Source organism: Stegodyphus dumicola, chromosome 5, assembly GCF_044657685.1.
Source record: "Stegodyphus dumicola isolate Sdum_Otavi_A_Nest chromosome 5, ASM4465768v1".
Classification (NCBI taxonomy): domain Eukaryota; kingdom Metazoa; phylum Arthropoda; class Arachnida; order Araneae; family Eresidae; genus Stegodyphus; species Stegodyphus dumicola.
This window is the reverse complement of record NC_140772.1, coordinates 221,306,361-221,322,548: the sequence shown is the minus strand read 5'-3', so window position 1 is coordinate 221,322,548 and position 16,188 is coordinate 221,306,361. Positions and strand designations below refer to the sequence as shown.

General features: G+C 33.4%; 1 protein-coding gene across 2 annotated transcripts in view; it reads left to right on the top strand.

Annotated features, from left to right (window-relative positions):
• LOC118199998 (P-selectin-like) overlaps positions 1–11,722 on the top strand; it is a 73,443-nt gene extending 61,721 nt beyond the window's left edge. For both annotated transcript variants that reach the window (XM_035371905.2, XM_035371903.2), the window contains one exon: positions 11,448–11,722. In XM_035371905.2, the coding sequence (XP_035227796.1) occupies positions 11,448–11,545 (98 nt within the window). In that variant the 3' untranslated portion in view covers positions 11,546–11,722. The remainder of the gene's footprint in view (positions 1–11,447) is intronic.
• Positions 11,723–16,188: the final 4,466 nt, after the last annotated feature.

Genomic DNA, 16,188 nt, shown 5'->3' with positions numbered 1-16,188 from the left:
GAGCACTAATATTATTAAGAAAAGGATTTCAGAAGATTATTCTCGAACAAATACCATATTTCTCTTAGTTATACCTTATTAACTAAAAAAAAAAACTTTTTGGCAGAGTGACAATTTGGTTCCGGTTTTACGAGCAGCCCCGAAAACATGAAGATAAGTACAATTCGATAAACTGTTTTTGCATGTAAAAAACATTTTTTTGTTGTTAGAGGGGCAAGATATGTTATTTGATCCAGAATAATTCAGCAATTTATTACATTAATGCTGTGACTCCTGAATTCGATAACAGCAAGTGCTTTGTTATTTCAACTCAGATAAGTGCCTCACATCAAGTAAAAAAAAAAAAAAAAACTTAATATATGGATTGGATCGAAAACTTAAATATATAGCATAAATCTTTCATAAAATAAAGAATAGCAATAGCTGAAATGTTTTCCTTTATACCACATTACACTGGCCAAAAAATTCGTTATTCTTTGAATGCTTTCATTTTCCGTTTGTGAGATTTACAAGTGATACTCTATGCTTATAAATCCAAAGATTTTCTGGCAGAAAATGTATTTGAAATTGGATTCATATTCAGTATTTTTAATTCAGCTACAATTGTTTTAACCACTAGACAAGAATAAAATTAATAAATTCAAGTAGCCTCCTGTTTACATTTCTCATTTCATTGCATTGGATTGTATTACTACTTGAATTTGCTATGCTTTGTTTCGAAGATTCGGCAATATTGCCATTCCATTTGTTGCCTCGATTTATGTGATGGTACTACAATAGTAATCATTAACGCATATTTTCGAATTATAATTTCTAACAGTAGTAGCCAGTGCTTCTGGAAGAGAATATCAATTTGTATTGTAGAGATATTAGGTTATTTTGAAGATGAAGTGAGTGAAAAATGAGCAATGCCCTCACTGGGACTCGAACCTGGACCTTTCGAATACGCACCAAATGTGCTAACCATTACAGCCCGAAGGCATATGCGGAAAGGAGGGAGAAAATACCTTATATACTTCCCCTTTTATAGGGCGACTGGGGAGTGTGCTAACCATTACACCACGAAGGCATTCAGAAAGGAACGAGAAAATGCCTTATAATATATCATAGTATATTTACAGTATATTGAATGCAACGAACTTAGAATTTGAATATAATAAACTGAGAGATTACATTTCAACAATATATATATATATGTGTGTGTGTGTGTTCTCAATAACTTTATCTAATTAAAAAAAATGTATCAGTTTGTGTCATTTATTATTTTTATTATTATTGTTACAAATATTTTCAGTATTAAAACAACTGATAGAAACTTCTGCTAACTATATATATATTATGCATTTGATTAGAAAATAATCGTTTTTTTTCACATTCTAAGCTATGAATTTCGTACTTTTTGCCCCGTTTCTAAATATTCTTTTTTTAACGGAAGGTCATTTGTAATCATGTTTGTTTCAGTTTGGTTTATGTAATTACGGCAACGCATCGAGGGCCATCTACATAAGGATAGGGATGCCTTTATGGAGGACCTTCTAAGGGAAACTGGCTGGTATACAGGTTACACATGGGGAAAATGACGAAAACGGCTGCGCAGCTAGCTTGATCGAGAACTTCGAACCTCGGACCGAACTACCAGTGTTCAGCGGCGACTTTACCGCTCCGCCGCTGGTGGGCTTTGCAACCATGTATCTAGCCAAATGATCGGAGCCATTTTGCAAGCTGCAATTACTCGCTTCTTCGTTCTGTGTTAAATACTGACCATTTTCATAATATTTCAATCTTTTTCATAATTCTTATATAAAGCTAGCCCCCATAACATTCGAATAATGCCTCATAAGTGCAGTAGCCCACCAGCGGCCGAGCGGTAAAGTCGCTGAACACTGGTATACAAGTCGCTGAACTGGTGGTAGTTCGGTCCGAGGTTCGAATCCCGCGAACGGGCTGGCTGCATGGGTGTTTTCGTGGTTTTCCCCATGTGTAACGTGTATACGAGCCAGTTTCCCTTAGAAAGTCCTCCACGAAGGCATCCCTCCCCTTAGGCAGATAGCCCTAGTGTGCTTTGCCATAATTAAATACACACACACACATAAGTGCAGTAATATTTCGCTAGAGTATTAATCTCTGAACATGTTATATTCATGTTATTCATATTTTCTCTCATATTATTCCTGTCCTTAAAAGTCTATTATTTAACTTTGCTGTTAAAATTATCCTCCACGAAGGGACATCTGTTTAAAAATATCATCGTGTTTATATAAATATATATTTAATGCACATGCTGGCATTTCCTGAGATAAATAATATAGAATTTCATATCTTCCGTTTCAAATTATAAACTTAAATGAAATTCAGCAATAAGCCCTATTTTACCAGCTGCCATTGTTCGTTTTGTATATCTGCATTACATTCTGGTGCTTTTAATAATATTTTTTATATAGCGAATGAAGGTCGAAAAATTCTTCTCATCCGTTAAATAACTAATCAAACAATGCAAAATATCTTGAAATGAAAATTGCCCCCCGCACACATGTGACAAGAAAGCAAAAGTCTCTCATTGCTTTGCAGAAAGAAATTTGTATAGAGTAAATGTGATCTTTACAGTTAAAATCTGTGCTCGTCTGTCTGTATGTTTGTGGCAGAATAGTGGAGAACTGAGTTTTGAGAGAGATATAGTTCAACCGCCTCATCCGCGACCATGAGCGCAAACACGCATGCGCAATTCGGACCGAATTATTCTCAAAATTATCTCTTTCTTGAGATGAGAAGACATTCACGTGACCTTTCACGTTGTAGTAAGTAATAACGCCCTTCTTGGACGAGTTTATGTGTTTTGGCAGAATGCCAGCCAGGGTTGCGTTTGAGGCGGTTGAACTATACCCCCCCCCGGATTTCAATAAAAATAGCAAATAAAACAGTAAAAAAATATTTTAAATCTGAAAGATTTTACACTACACCCAAAAAAGAGTTTTATTAATGTTTTTGTGTGTTAGCTTTATTTATTAAATATCATGTTCTTCGCACTTAACCCATAAAATTCAGTTCAACAGCAATATTACAAAATAATTTTAAAATGAGCATAGCTTTAGAATTTCCGATACACAGCCTCGCGCTCTGAGGATAATTTTTTTTTTCCGTACAGTGTTGCCATTTCTCTGAAATTGTTGAGTTTGTTAATCCAAAATTCGTTAAAGTTTTACAAAATATGAAATAGATAATAAAAAAATTCCAAATTCCAAATCTGGGCTTCCAGACGCCCATCAAAATATCATGGCTCTAGGTACCATTGTTTTATCACAATGCGAGAATGCAGTTTATGAATGCACATTTATGCAGTTTCTTCATTATTCAATTTCGTTAAATATAATACATCGCTCTAGTATTTGGTGGCAAAAATTTGAAAAATGAACCGACATTTATAGTGAACCAACGGAAAATGCCAAAACAAAAGTAATAGCCCTTCTGGGCAGATTGCCCCTTAGGACTAATAAAATAATAATTGAAATAAAAATAACATCGCCAAACAGTAAACATATTATTATTAATATAAGGTGATACTCTGACGTTGAAGATGCATTGACGTTGCGATTGCTTGTGACGTCATTTTATGTCGAAACGTTTTCGTTAATGTCAGCATTTTAAATAAATAGCTGCTGTTGGCAACACTTTTGTTACAGGTTAGGGTAACTGACGTGATATGTGATTGCTGAGTTCATTGTTTTATTGATATTGAGGAAACGTTGTTAAATTTAAATCATGAAGTCGCACATATGGTGTTAACCTGAAATATTAAAATTTTTTGTTTTCTGATTTGGCAACAAAAATTATTTACGAACTGGTTAGTGCTTGAAAAATATGAACTGACTTCATTCATATTAAAATGTTTTTATACATTTTCTTTTCAGGTGTCCATAGAACTTGTAAACTTTGCTTTGGCCGCAGTCCGTGCCCTATAGTGTACATTAATATGCGTTAGATAAACAACATATTTTTGAGATTAGCTTTATTATGGGATTCACTTCTTCCTAAACTCATGTTTGACTTCCTAAATTCATGGTTGAAATAAAATCCCATCACCCGCATTTTCATATATCACAATATTTGTCAAAGACCTCGAAGACTATTATACACACACATGCACACAAAAGGAATCACGAAATTAATTCAGTTATATATTCTCTTCACGAGAGATTAAAATATGTAGCTTAGAAAGTTAAAAAAAAAGACTATCTCATTCTTCTAATACTAAGCAGAGTTGCAATGCAAGAACAGGATAGTTAAAAACAAAAGTTTGCAGACGTAGCTTTCAAATTTATGCGAAAAAATAAGAATTAATTATAAAATAATAATGCAATAAAAAAGTAAATATCTCATTAGGGAATTGAGCTGATGACTGAAGCAAATAAAAGTTTTTCTTTCCAATGAAGAAATGCAGAATTTTTATTAAATTTTTATTTTGAAGATCATTAGGTTCGGTCTTTGATATTTTATGTTACTCATTTTATTTCCTTTTTCCTTACTTTCCATATCAGTAACCTACGTAAAATTTTCATATACCTTTGCACTCTATTTATTTCTATTCTAAATTAATAAGTTATTATAAAGAGAAAAATCCTCATGTTACTTTATACTGAAATTATTAAGCAAATGTGTAGTGATCGTAAGTTTTATTGCAATATATATGCTTCAAACGCAATAACGCGAGCAGTATCTATTTAAGATAAACTTCACAGAAACAGATAGTATACGTATTAATATTTTGTGTAACGAATATTTCTATTTATTGTAAGTACTATGACATATACAAATGTTTTTAATCCTGAATTTTAGTAAATATTTAACTTTAGAAATTTTAGAATTGGAGTGTGCTACATTCATAACAATATTTTATATATAAATATTTGTAAATATGGAAATTTATCTTTTAAGCATACCATTGAATAGCCGTAAGCAATATTAGTTAAACATTTTTGTTTATTTTGCTATTGCGTTACTGTATTCTGTATGAAAGAAGAAAGATTAAGAGTTAATAAATTATATTTTAAGAGCATAAACTTTAATAAATATATTTTATAAGTTTTTCTCCCTCCCTCTTAGCATGCCTTCGTAGTGCAGTGGTCAGCACACTGGGCGCGTATTTCCAGAGGTTCGCGATTCGATTCCCGGCGAGGGCGTTGCTCATTTCTCACTCCTTCCTGTTTCAAAAATAACCTAATATCTCTACATTGGTGCCTGAACTAAAAGGCTGATGGATGATGACTCTCCACAACCAGGATTTGGCGATTAGGTCCCTTAAAACCCCAGTCGCCTTTTAAAAGGGGGAGTATATAAGGTTTTCTCCCGCCTTCTTAGCATGCCTTCATAGTGTAGTGGTCAGCACGCTTGGCGTGTATTTCTAATTAATCCAGAGATTAAAATAATCGAGAATAGAACATAAAACACTAATAAAATTACATAATGATAGAAACCTTATTGTAAGATTTAACTAGTACGGATATCTCACTAAATGTTCTCGCAATCTGCTGCTACTCACAAAATCAGAAACACAAATGTAACTTATAAATAGATTAACTTTATTGGAAGGAATATTTATTTTTTATTTAAACCTAACTTGATAGTTTTTTGTGCTGATTGCTGTAAACATTTTGTTGTATTTATTCCTAACAGGGCATTCATAAATCTATTATAAATTAAGTTTGTATTCTTGTTTAAAATTTTGGTGAGTGGCGCACACTTATAAATGAACCTTTTACTATTTGGAGCGTAAAGAACATGATAGCTTAAAAGATCTTCTGCTCCTTGCAGCTCGAGGCCCACCAGCGGCCGACGGTAAAGTCGCTGAACACTGGTAGTTCGGTCCGAGGTTCGAATCCCACGAACGTGCTGGCTGCATGGGCGTTTTCGTGGTTTTCCCCATGTGTAACGTGTATACGAGCCAGTTTCCCTTAAAAGTCCTCCACGAAGGCGTCCCTTCCCTTAGGCAGATAGCCCTAATATGCTTTGCCGTAATTAAATAAACCAAACCAAACCAACCTTGCAGCTCGAACTAAAATAAACATTGTTTCTGAGCATTTTAAAAAAATCATCACATAAGTTTGTTAAATTATGTTTAGTTATCATCGAGGAAACCTTTACAGACTTTTCTTAAAAGCAATCTGGTTAAGCAGTCTGTATCGTTCTAAACGTATGCTTACCTTTAGTCGCAAGTTAAGCTAATGTTAATTCTCTTACCAAGTGTGATAAAATTTTAGCACATACGTTTTGTATTTTCATTCTCAAAGACTCTGCTCTCTTCTTATAAAATCCTCTTCCCGAAACGTTTGAAAGCTTTTATCTCTAAAAACTTTTTAACTTTTCTAATCAGTCGAACTAAATAATGACACTAAAATCATTACTCAATTATTGCCTTATTTATTAATATTTCATTTAGTTAAGGGGACAAACGACATAAAAATTTTCGAATTTTCGAATTTTCAATTTTGCGCTAGAAAAATAAAGTAGACTCAGACGATTCCAAAAATATATAATTTATGCATGTTTCGAAATTTTAAAAGGGCGAAATCTCTCGTTTAAAATGTAAACAAGCACTGGCACGCCCACAAGTTTAAAGGGACAGATGTTTTATCGTTGTTTATTATCACTTGCACATAAAGATGTTTTAGCAGTTTTTATTACTTCCTTGGTCAGAATATGATTCTATGAAAGACATTTGGCAACACGTTTTTAAATTGGCTTATTCACTAAGCTGTGTAGTGGATAATTGTCGAATTTCGTATTTACAACTTGGCTTTGTTTAATTTGTGTTTCGCTATTCTTTTCGTTCTTTTTCATTTAAATTCGTGCTTTCTGTGTTTATTTTTGATTGTTTTATTGTGTTATGTTAGTGAATAAAAGTTTTAAATAAGGAAATGCCGAGAAAAAAATCATTCGGGAAGAGAAAATATATCGGAAATCAACATACATATGTGAAAGATGTTACCCATAATGTAAGTAAGTCTCCCCTAAATATGAGTGCATCTGAGTACAAAATCGGCATAGTTAATGGCGAAGATGAGTTCTTAGAGTCTCAGAAGAGTAGAAACTTTATAATTGAAACAGAAACATTATTGCATTTATTGAAGGCATTTGCAAAATGTAAGAACTGTGGGAAATGTGATTCTTTTGATGTGATAGACCAAAGTAATTCCCGCAGAGGACTTGCAGTAAGTTTACTGTATTTGTGTACTGCATGTGGATATTCTACGAGTAGTATGACATCTAAAAAATCTAAAAGATGCTACGATGTTAATTTATGCCTTACTTATGCAATGCGTTGCATTGGTAAAGAGAAGAAAGCTGCAGAGAAATTCTGCGCTGTTATGAACTTACCCCCTCCGCCAAGTGACTTTCAGAAGTATAACAAAATTTTGTTACCTGTATTATCAGAAATTGCTGAAGAATCCATGTTGAAAGCTGTAAAAGAAACAGTTGCAGATAACAGTGGAAATGCTGACATAAAAGTGGAAATGCTGTGTTTAGAAGTCTGTCTGACAAAAAGCTGCTGTCAAAGTGCTTACACGGACGAACTCAAAACCCCAAATGAAAGTTTTAATAATTGCATCTGGATACGCATACCAAAAACTGTTTTTGTGAGTATTATCACCTTAAAATTGGGTTTGTTCGATGCCATAATATGTTTTAATGATGGTGTACAAAGCCGGAGTAAAGTAATGGAATTATTAGGAATGCAACCAGGGTTTTATATGGTAAAGAGTCTGAGAAAAATAGATTGTCTTAGAATTCGTGAGGGCCAGCTCGCTTACCAAAAGCTTTCTAAAATGGCCAGAAAGAAAAATAAATTTATAAAACAAAAACAGTTTGATGTAGAAATGTCAATTCAAGATGATTATGGTGCAGGAAAATATTAAAATGATATTTTTTTATAAATTATTAGTTTTTAAATATTTTTTTTCGTTTTTCTCAAAATGTGTTTTTCTTAACTTTCGGTACATTTTTCTTGAAAACTATTCGACCTGGAAGGTGCCAATTTTCCATAGTTGTTTATCATTACTATTTCTTTGAAACTATGCAGGATATAAAATTTACGAGCATTAGTATTGGATATATTAATAATTTAATACTAATTTTTTTGTGATTTTTCAAAGCATTTTACTAATCTATTTTTAATATTTTTTTCTTTTTAAGTAAAATGTAAAATACTGCTTATTATTCTTAAATGATATATTTTTAACTACCATGCACGATTTGAGGACGATTGGTGCAGTACTTTTTAAGAAAAGTGTACCGAACTAGCACATTGTCCGATGAGATTCGTCAAAGGTAAGTGAAATTAAACAACTGGTTTTTAAAAATATTAGGCATTTAATATATATTTTATGTGTTTTCTGTAATCTATAATCTATACATTTTAAATGAAAAAAAGAATCATGTGTATAAGTTTATTTTGAGAAAAGTTATATCTTAATAACTTTCGTCTCGAAATAGTTGCATTTTGCCAGTCGACATGTCACATGTCCCCTTAAACAAGACATTTTCATCAAAATGTGTACAAAACCTTTTCAAACTAAGAGTGAACTTGCCTTCACTTAAAGGACTGCGGGATATTGACGAAAAGAGGAAATTCTCATTACCTTTGACGCTTACATTTTGAATTTAATTTGTTATTTTTATAAGTATGCTAATGTATTTTTTTATATGCCCACGTGTACACGTGCTATCGATATGAGCACATTAATAATAAGTTTGACTTCAAATAAATTCTAAATTATATGCATGAGAAATTTGCTAAAATTCTAATTATTTCTAATTAATTCAGAGATTAAAATAATCGAGAATAGAACATAAAACACTAATAAAATTAAATAATGATAGAAACCTTATTGTAAGATTTAACTAGTACGGATATCTCACTAAATGTTCTCGCAATCTGCTGCTACTCACAAAATCAGAAGCACAAATGTAACTTATAAATAGATTAACTTTATTGGAAGGAATATTTATTCTTTATTTAAACCTAACTTGATAGTTTTTTGTGCTGATTGCTGTAAACATTTCGTTGTATTTATTCCTTACAGGGCATTCATAAATCTATTATAAATTAAGTTTGTATTCTTGCTTAAAATTTTGGTGAGTGGCGCACATTTATAAATGAACCTTTTACTAATTATATTACTAAATCGATTGAGTTTCTGTTTGCTTGACATTCGTTTTCCTTATTTTGGTTCTTCAAGTGACGAACCGCAATGCATTTTATTTCCTTGTACGAACTAAAGGAAGTATTGGAATCACGAAAAATTTCGGCTTTTGTATTTCAACGAAACTACCCATTTTGACCTCTATCGGATGCAATTTAACGATGTTTTGGCGTGACATCTGAACCTAAGAACAGAATAAAGAACCTTGTTTTTCCAAAACGAATTATAAAACTGATTTCAAATGGATTCAAAAGAGATTTTTCTCGTGGCGTCTGTACGTACGTGCGTATGTATCACGCATAGCTAAAAAAAAAAAGAGTACCCTCAGTTTGTATATAAGACTGGCTATAACATGTATTCGTGCACTTCACTTTCTGGTTGCAGTCGGCGGCTCTAAAAGTGTATAAATACATATATACCGAATCTGTTACTCGGCTCGGTGAGCTCAGTCTTTTTATTCTTATATGTTTGTAAACTGGGCTTTTTTTTTTTTTTTTTTTTTTTTTTTTTTTTTTTTTTTTTGTTTTAAAAATGATTGAACTGTGTTGTTCTTATCTTCGGGTTAAGGGTTTTATGCCTTTAGTTAATCTGCATGCCCTACTTGTAGCATTATTAACAATTTAGTTCTCAAGTTCTATAAGTGCGGCTAAGCCTAATTTTTTTACCATGGCAGCCATATGTGTTTGCTATTTGAAACTTAGCAAAATAGTGAGCTAATTCTTTCTGCGCCTTTATTACATTTTTGCCGAGTGGGACCAAAAGGAAACTTTTAGTTTTGTGAACCGAAAAATCCGCCTTCTTGCCTGCTGCCCGAATTTCTTGATTTTGCGTAGAAATAGTAATTTTAATTCTGAAATTTTTTTTTTTTTTTTTTTTTTTTTGTTTTTAGTGTTTTTCCTGTTTTATGTTTTCCTATATCTTTCAATTTTTAATGAAAATAGTTTGAGTTTTTATGTATTTTTGCCTTGCCGCGAAGTGAAGACAGCAAATCAAAGTGAAATTACAACAAACTCTTGATTTTTACATGGAAATCACTTTTCGCAGAGGAAAAATGAAAAAAAATTTCTTAAATTTGCTTTTTAAGAAGTTTCTAAATTTTATGAAAACTTATTTTCGCCGTGTATATTGTTTCCTAATTGCAATGAAAAATTAGAAAATTCCCCGAATTAAAAAAGGAAATAGGAAATAATAATTTAGAAGATAAATCACGGTTATTAAAATGTTCATTTAAAATTAAACACGAGAAAAGTACGTCGATAAAGTTATTTGATTTGAAATCAGAATTGAAAACTAACAAAACTGAAAGTTTGTTATGTTTTATGTTTTTTTATACCTTATTATGGTTTCTTAATGATAAATAACTAAATAATTCATTAAACGGTATTGTCGCACTTTACACAGAGCTATTATTCATCTTTTACTATAGCCCACCAGCGGCCGAGCGGTAAACTCGCTGAACACTGGTAGTTCGGTCCGAGGTTCGAATCCCGCGAACGGGCTGGCTGCATGGGTGTTTTCGTGATTCTCCCCATGTGTAACGTGTATACGAGCCAGTTTCCCTTAGAAAGTCCTCCATGAAGGCATCCCTCCCCTTAGGCAGATAGCCCTAGTGTGCTTTGCCATAATTAAATACACCACCACCATCTTTTACTATAAATTCACAATACCTTTGTAATTTGTTCCTCTTTAAAAACAAACAATTACAAAATTATTCACCTAATTTAAAAATATCAGCGTACGTATCATCTCCAAAAGAATTTTGATCATGGCAAGTTTATTAAGTAGTATTTCATTTTATGATTGGAATCTCTGTATTGCATAAAAAAAGTCAAATAGATGAAACTTCTTTATTTTAACCTTTCACAAAAATAATAGCATAAACGTTTTGAATGCAACAATTAAAAAACCTTATCTCAACCTTCAAAAAGCTTTACTGGCTTTTAGGTAAGCACTTTTATGACTTTTACTTATGCTTCTCAGAATCTACTATTCTTATGAAAGAATAACTAACTGACTTCACATTACTCAAAATAGTAAACGTGACGCGATAGAGAAATATCTTCGTTCTGACGCCAAAAGCAACAAGACACAATAATGTGCTGATTACAGGGAGTTATTTTATCCGTAAACACATCTTAAGATCTCTAAATTTATTTACATTAAAAATTGTTTTTCCTTATTAGAATAAAGAAGTATGTTCGCTTAACTTGACGATTTTTGCCCTAATTATTCTAACGTTAAATCTATTTTCAGAACTGTTGTCCATGATGTACCCACAGAAGATGGCTAAGCAGATAAAGTCGAAATTGAAGGTACCCCAGATCGGTCCTACTCCACAAAAAATTTGCTGAATAGCTCAAGATATCCGATGGAGACTGCGGTAAGTGAAGGAGAGAGGGATTTAAAGTAAAGGTCTTCAATTTAGAAGGAAGATCAAGGATGCCTGATTCACAAGACGTAACGAATTTAGGAACCATGCAAGGATTTTAAAGAAATTCGGCCATTTGTGAAAACAAAAATAAATATTTTTTTTTCCCAAACCTGCAATTTTCGTTATTTTACTCGTGTTACTACAAACTTAAATGTTTAGTTAACATTTCAGTGCAAAGTAGAAAAAAACCCGCCACTCAATCCGGATAGATTTTAGCGGCACTGATTGTCATGCCGAAGGATCAGGGTTCGAATCCCGGAAAAGGCATGGATATTTGTACATGTATAGCGTTTGCGTGGCCTGGTAGCACTCTAAATATGCGGCAAGCCGAAAGTCCGAAAGCGGAAAGGAAGTGGGAAGGGAGACCTTCGGACCTGTCCTCCTGTATGGTGCTCAAGGGTGTCAACTGTATGGTGCTCAAGGCTCTTGCAAACCACACACGCAATCTTACACTCCTTGCCATGATAAATTTCATGGTCGAGTTCGAATGTTACTGCCAGACGAGTGAGATTAGTCCCACCAACGCAATACACAGCATAAAATAACTTAGTCACAAGATAAGCATATTAATACAAGCTCTTGGCTATATAAGCATATTAATACAGGTATATTAATGCTGGCATATATATTAATACAGATAAACATATTAATAAAAGCTCTTGTGGAAGGCTCTTGCCAACCACAGGCGCAATCTTGCATTTCTTGCTATGATAAGCATATTAATACAGGCTCTTGGCTATATAAGCATCTATCTCTTGGCTATGCCGCCCAGTCGGTATGGTGGTCAGGGAAGCTGACTGCGATGCCGAAGAGCCTGGGTTCGAATCCCGGTGAAGGCATGGTTGTAACTGTTCATAGGAAAGGTGATGGTGACCCACCTATTAGGTGCCTCCACAGTAAAGAGACTACCACATCCAGCCTTGTATAGATTAATGGACTGGGTTACATTTGTAATTGTTCACAATCTGTTATTGGAAAAAAATCTCTTGGCTGTATAAGATTAATACAGGCGCAGTCTTGTACTCCTTGCCATCAAGAATTTCATGGTTACGTTCTGATGTTACTTTCAGACAAGTGAGATTGGTCATGACAACACAATAAACATAAAATAACCTAGTCATAAGATAAGCATATTAATACCTGCTCTTGGCTATATAAGCATAATTAATACAGGTATATATTAATGCACGTATATTAATGCTAGTACATATTAATACATATAATCATATTAATACAGGCTCTTGCCAACGACAGGCGCAATCTCGCACTCCTTGCACTATAAGCATATTAATACAGGCTCTTGGCTATATAAGCATCTATCTCTTGGCTATATGAGATTAATGCAGGCGCAGTCTTGCACTCCTTGCCATGATAAATTTCATGGTCACATTCTGATGTTACTTTCAGACAAGTTAGATTGGTCACACCAACAGAATACACAGCATAACATAACCTAGCCATAAGATCAGCATATTAATACAAGCAGATCTAAATAATACAGGATAATGCCAGATCCATAGAAATATAAAACAATCATTCTTATATCTTAGAGATAAATCTCTAATCTCCAGTATAATCGTTATGGTTTATAGTTAACAAGGGGAGAAAAGGACTCTAAAAATGTTATCAATATTTGCATTTCGAAGTTTTTTGGAGGAAATATTTTCTAGCAACTTAACTGCTCGCCATTAAAGAGCAACTAAAATATTCCACTGCCTTCATGACAAAGGAAAGGAAGTTATAATCCTAATACTAATCCCAGGTTTTAAGTTACTTCTAAAAAAATCTGTTCCTAAAGGAACAGAATGTAACGTAACGTAAGTTTTTCTTCCTTCTGAAGAGAAAGTAATGTAACGTATGTTTTCTTCCTTCTGAATGTAACGTAGCTATGTCTGAGTAAACTCAAACATAGTTACGTTACACTCAGAAGGCAGAAAACTGTGATGCATGAATAAACTAGCCTTCAATGCATCAGACTTAAAATGTTAAATTGTTCCCCTAAAATAACGATTAGTTAGACGAAGAAAAACACACATGACTTTATAACTAAGAAAATTACTTATTAAAAGATTAATGGAAGGGAACGCTTTCATGTTTAAAAAAAGTACTTGGAAAAGTCCAGGAAAATACTTGTACGAGAAATTCATTTAATTTTAGGAATAAAATTTGAGCCCAGACTACCAGTGTTTAGTGATATTTTTACCTAAAAGAAAACTTGGGATTCATACATAAATTTGTTCTGAGAGAAGGTTTAAAAAATTTACTTTTCACCTAAACAAAATTACTTTTCACTTTCTTTAGAAAGATGTTATAACTAAAGGTCGCTGTAGCAAAAATGGATTATATACACTCTTTTCAAACGGGTAGTTCTAATACTGGTTATTTATCTATTGATCTATTGATTATCTATTGATCAATATGGTAAGAAGAACTAATTTATAAGTCAAACAACAATAATTAACGTTATATTTTCAAATTTTTACACGACTAATTTCGATAGTTTTACCAAACCATTATCCTCAGCTTCAAAAGAGCAAGTTTTTTTTCCTTTTTTTTTTTTTTTTTTTTTTTTTTTCTTTTTTTTCGCTTTTGCAGCTTTGTATTTAGTTGGAACAGAACCACCGTGCTGCCCGCGGAAGGCGAGAATAGAATCATCTGAGATGAGCAAGAGATAAGAGGTAGAACATGCTATTAATGGACGAGTACCGCGTTAATGTACAACCAGACAATAAATTCTCATCTAGAGAGAACCTGGTAAACTGAATACTCCCGCATTTGTGAATGAAAGTATTCAATTTGCCTGATACAGAGTAGTGGTCTGGGTCGGTATTTCTGTGAATGTCCACGCCAGGCTGCACATTAGCAGGTATGAACCACTAATTCAGCGATAGGACGGATGAAATCTTCAGACCTATTGTAGCCCTTTACGCTGCAGCAATCGGGGATGAATTCATTCTAATGGATGGCAACTTCAGACCACATCGGCTTCATCAAGTGGACAATTTCCTTTTCGACGAAAGAATCCTTCGAATGGCTTGGACATTCTAGGAAGAAGGGTGGCTACTTGGTTATCGCCTTCAGAAGCAATTCAGCAGAGAGAATACCCTCCTTCACAGATAACCTCATTGATCCCATGTCTCATAGATGGCGACACTGCTTTTAGCCAGGGAAAATCATGCCCCTTATTGAAACTCGTGTTCGAGAAATGACATTTTCATTTGTTTATGTTATATAATATGTGCAAACTGTGCATTTTTTGTTGACTGACAGATATCGTCAAATAAAAATTAATTATTCCTTGTAGGCCCTTCGTTTTCTTTCTCACATCTTACAATACCTATACATTATATAACAGTCACCAAAACATTCCTTCATCCGCAGTTTATATCTAAAATCATAATCTCCCCTAATGGTTTGGAGCAGTGTATGCAAATAAGTCATAAAAAGCCCGTACTCTTTAGGGACTGAGGAAACTGAAAACAGCCATGTATAATTTTTAACATTCATCATTTCTTTTCTCGATTTTTTCGAAGAGATTTGATTCGAAGTTCTTTACAGATTTGAAGGCGGGGTAGGAAATTTTGATTCAAATTTATAACCTTATATGTATTACCGCCGAGGTAACAATGTTTCGTTGAGAGATAACAGTACATTTGGCACGACTACCGACTACCTTGGTTTCAATATTATTTAACTTTGACCTAAAAGAATTTATGGTAATTTTTAACATCAGGGAACATTTCTCATTTTGCCTTGAATATTCGTACAAAGATCCAGCTTACTAAAACTTTTAAAAGGATGGTATTCAAGACGTATAAGGTTATATGGAAATGCGAATATATCAAAGCAGTAACCATCTTTTCTTTACAAATTCTCTTATACGATACTAAATATACAAATACCAAACATTTAAAGAATGACATCGCGCTTCTATCCCATCCTGAAGCATTTTAGATGAGTAATGGGGAAAGCAGCACAAAAGAAGAACGCGGAGCCCAATATTTTCCGGCTGTCACTGTTCCTCGGAAGAAAAGAGTTCCGATAGAGACCGTATTCATCTTAACATCCTATTCTAAAATTTATTAGCTTATATTGGATTCCTCGCCACCCAAACAAAACGTGCTCCAAGAAGATAAGCTGTTTTAAAAATTCATAACCTTATTACTCAGGCGCAAAACGGTTTTTTCTTTCTTTTGCTCCACGAAAGAAAGTTCTTCACTCCGATCGATATGCAGATAGGCTTGCCTAATACGCCGTGAAAATTTGGGAATGTTTTCTTTTACCTTCTGCATGTACTTTGGAAATGTTCTAGACATGGTTGAACGGGCCTGGAAATGAAGCGTTCGGTGTTTGAGGCTTACTTAAAAAAATATCTTTGTTACTTAAGCATTTAAAAATGCTCGTAAAAACGTGTAATTATATTCATTAAGCAAATTATTTTCTAATTTAAATATTAGACATTAACTATTTCATAGTTTAAGAACAGCGCATTATAAGTGTGCCTAATGCATCTCTCAAGGATTTTACACATGACTGTGTCTTAGGCTCCTACTCAGAGGAAAA